The sequence below is a fragment of the Athene cunicularia genome, assembly GCF_003259725.1.
Source record: "Athene cunicularia isolate RWA chromosome 25 unlocalized genomic scaffold, athCun1 chr25_part1, whole genome shotgun sequence".
Taxonomy (NCBI): Eukaryota; Metazoa; Chordata; class Aves; order Strigiformes; family Strigidae; genus Athene; species Athene cunicularia.
Window position 1 is genome coordinate 806,767 of NW_020799134.1, and position 3,650 is coordinate 810,416.

At 61.3% G+C, this 3,650-nt stretch overlaps 1 protein-coding gene across 2 annotated transcripts in view; it reads right to left on the minus strand.

The window, feature by feature from the left end:
• LOC113488680 (ammonium transporter Rh type B-like) overlaps window positions 1-2,385 on the minus strand; it is a 5,178-nt gene extending 2,793 nt beyond the window's left edge. For both annotated transcript variants that reach the window (XM_026863965.1, XM_026863966.1), the window contains exons 1-3: window positions 2,134-2,385; window positions 594-780; window positions 16-166 (exon numbers count right to left, since the gene is read on the minus strand). In XM_026863965.1, the coding sequence (XP_026719766.1) occupies window positions 16-166; window positions 594-780; window positions 2,134-2,314 (519 nt within the window). In that variant the 5' untranslated portion in view covers window positions 2,315-2,385. The remainder of the gene's footprint in view (window positions 1-15; window positions 167-593; window positions 781-2,133) is intronic.
• Between the last annotated feature and the right edge of the window lie 1,265 nt (window positions 2,386-3,650).

Consider the following 3,650-nt stretch of genomic DNA (forward strand, 5'->3'; position numbering starts at 1 on the left):
CAGTCCGTGACTCACCCCCATGAGACTGAGCAGGACGTATTCGTTGAGGGTGAAGAGGGTGACCCCCAGCAGGGTGAGCAGCAGCATCTGGACGGGGTTTACCCTGCCCACAAGGGCGCCGGTGGCGATCAGAATGGCTGCGGCGCAGAAGTCAGCGCTGACCATGCTGGGAAGGAGAGGGAGGGCGTGGGGCTGGACCCTGCACTGCCAGGGGGGGCGAGCGCGGGAGCTGGGGAGCACAGGGCTTGGGAGGGGGGGGACAAGAGCTGAACCTACAGCCCAGCCCCTGCATCCCAGTGCTCCTGCAAGCTGAGCGGGACAGCCCGAGCCTTGAGGTGTTGGTGACGAGGGGACAGCTGGGCTTGAGGCAGGCGGGGGCCAGCGAGCCCCCCTAAATGCCTGGCTGTAACGTTGGCGGTACTTACATGGCCCTGCCTAGTGCGGAACTCAAATAACCCAGAAGCCTGGTCCTACTTGTCCTCACAGTCCTCCTCCAAAGCAGAGCTGTGAGTTTTACAGAGGAGGGAGCCAGTGTGCCAGGGCTGGACCTGGGACGGCGGCAGCCAGGCAGCAGCAGCTCCCTCCTGCCTTACCTCTGAGCTCCCACGTAAATTTTGCCATTCAGGAAGAAGTATAAAAACCCCTGGATCAGTACGGCCCACTGGATGGCGAAGGCCACGACGAGGATGCTGATGGCCACACTGCCCGGCCCGTAGCGGCTGAGGAAGGCCACCAAGAGCCCGAAGCCGAGCAGAGATTGGAGATGGACATCCCGGAAACCTGGCAGAGGAGAGGCAGAAGGACGGGTCTGGAGGTGTCGAGGGCAGGCAGCCACCCTCTTGCCTGCTGGTCCCCCCAGGGGCTCAGACGCCCCCTGCTCTAACGGGTTTCAGGGAGCTGAAGGCTTCAGGGATATAAATCAGCCTTTCTCCTGCCTCCGTGTTTCTGGAACCGTGGTGGGTCTGGCCTTGGATCGCCCTTGGAGATCTCCAACGGAGAGCAGGAGCGGTTGGTGCTTGTGCTCGCGACAGGTGAAGCCATCCCCACCTGACGTGGCCCCCGCCACCCCTCGCAGTGACTCCTGGCCCCCCCATTCGCAACCGCCCTGTGCCGACACCTCGGTATGTGCACGAGGTTCACCCCGCAGCCCAGAAACCTCTTGGGGTGGCTGAGAGCCGTCCACACTCATTACACCAGCGTGAAGGTGGGTCTGAGACATCAGCCACCCCCCAGGACCCCTCTGCTGCCCCTGAAAACATCCCGTCCCACTTCGCAGGACAAGAGGACCAGAAGGGTGGACAAAATGGGACCAGTTTGGTACCGATTGCTGGCAAACCAGAGGAAGGGAGACCTGATTCTTTCTTGAGCTAAACACCCTGGGCACCCCTGGGCTGTGCTGAGAGCGCTGCCTGTCCTTCCCCTGAGTCACTGCCTGCGCTGGGTGGGGTTACGTGGGCAAGCGAAACCGGGAGAACCTGCCTGCTGCCTGCTCAGCTCCCCTCCCTCTGCCACGGCGCTCCAGAGGCTCCTTTGCAATCACTCTTGTCTCAGAAAAGCCGGGGTCAGCCCCTCACCCCCCAGCCCAGGCTGAGTTTCACAGCCATGCCCGACACGCAGGAGGATGTTCCCGGTGGGGCAGCCCCTCAGCCCCACGTCGGATGCTGTGGCAGCACCGAGGGAGATGAATCCACCATGAAAAGGGCTCGGAGTGAATCCCTTGGCGCTGCAGCGGGTCAGTGGGAAGTTTTGCAGACCCCAAAGCGCCAGGAGCGGCTGCCGTGCTCCCCCCTGAGGATGGGAGGCCAATCCCAGAGCCAAGTGATTCCCTCTGCTCTCCAGCTGCCAAAAGCCATGTTCTAGACCTAAATATCCCTGTTTAGGGCCTGGCTTTGTCCAAGCACATGGGAAATCCTTGCAGCACGTCTGCTTTCCACCCTCCAGCCCCTCCTCGGTGGGGTACACCGGTACCCCAACCCCACAGCTTGATGTTTTACTCTGGAGTCCAATCTGGAGCAGGATGGTGTGACTGGACTGCCTGGACCAAGCACGGTGACATCCCGTGCCACCCCCTCGGCAGCACCTGGGGACCAGGTAGAGCCACTCCTTGCACCCCCCCGGGGTTCGGGTACTCACGGGGGTGCTGAAAACCCAAGTCCTGGCTTCTCCAGCTGCAGTTCAGCTTCTGGGAGCAGAGGCCAAGGCTGCTCTCTGGGCTGTACCGGACAAAGACGGCAAAGAGGAGGATGGTGAGGATTTGGAGGACGAAGCACAGCCCGGAGAGCCGGAGCCTCGAGGCAGCCGTGTGCTCAGGCATGTCACAGGGCGGTCGGGGCAGGCAAAAACCCCCTGAAACCAGGAAGACACGAGGAGAGACGCGCTGGGGCTGCAAACTCCGCCTGTCAGGGCAGCTGCCAGGTCCTGCCCTCACCTCGGTCCTTCCCACAGGCCGGGAGCAGGACGGTGCTGCCAACACGGAAACCCCGGGCTGGCCACTCCGGGTCTTGGTTTTGTCACATCGGGGGGCTCAGGCCACTGTGCCGGGGAAGAACATGAGGCTTTTAGTGTCAGCATCTGTCTCAGCTGGGCACGAGAGGGTCAGGGTGGGATTTGGGGTGCTGAGAGAGCTGGGCAGTGCCCAAGGTTTCAGCCTTTCTGGAGGTTCAGCACGGGAGAAACGTGATGGTTTGGGGGATCGGGTGGGATTTGGGGTGTTGGGAGAGCTGGGGGATGCCTGGGGTTTCAGCTTGTTTGGAGGTTCAGCACGGGAGAAAGGTGATGGTTGGGGGGATTGGGTCAGATGGAGGAGATGGGGGGGGGGCATTGCAGCAAGCACTGACCTGCTGCAGAGGTGCAGGGCTGCGGCAAGTTCAGCCAAACTGGGTTTAAACTCCCTGGTCAGTAGGAAAAATGCTGGTTTGGGGGCGGGGGGTGGTGAAGAGGTTACCTGAGGGGCTGCACTGGGGAGGAGGAGAAGCTGAGAGGTGAAAAACAAGGGTGAGGAGCTGTTGGCAACCCGCGCCAGGAGAGGTGGGGGGGAGCTGGAACACGGGGGTTTCCTTTGTTTTTCTTTGGCTGCTCCAGCTTTTGCAGAGGTGTTTGTAACATACCGAGAGTGGGCACGAATTCCAAAAACGGAGAGGAAGAGAAAAGGAGCCGAGAAGTGAAACAGCGTGTGTTTGGGAAGTGACTCGGGTAACTCCCTTCCACGGTGCTGGGCCAAGGCATGAGCTCAGAGCGGCAGCGTCGGGCCGGGGTCATGCCCTGACGCCAACAGGCTGGGGAAGGGGAATGAGTCACTTTTGGAGGCCCCAGTGAGTGTTGTGCTTCAGGCTGTGGTTATGTGAGAGCGGAGGGGCGTAGCTATTGCCCTCACTTGGGAAAAATGCAACAAATGACTCAGCTCCTTCATGGTACCACGGAACTGGGAAACAGCATCCTCCAGCCAAGGAGCCCTGAGCTGCTGCCCAGAGCCGGGTGCTGCTGAGGGGGTGGTGATGGTGGAATCAGGATCTGCTTTTGCAGCCGTGGGCATGGGAAGTGTGATGGGGGGAGCTCGGGGGTGCTCTCTGAACAGCCACGGACCCACAGAACAACCGGCGTGCAGTGCTGCTGTGGTTCAGCCTTTCCCTGCGTGGGGGGAGCAAAGCTCT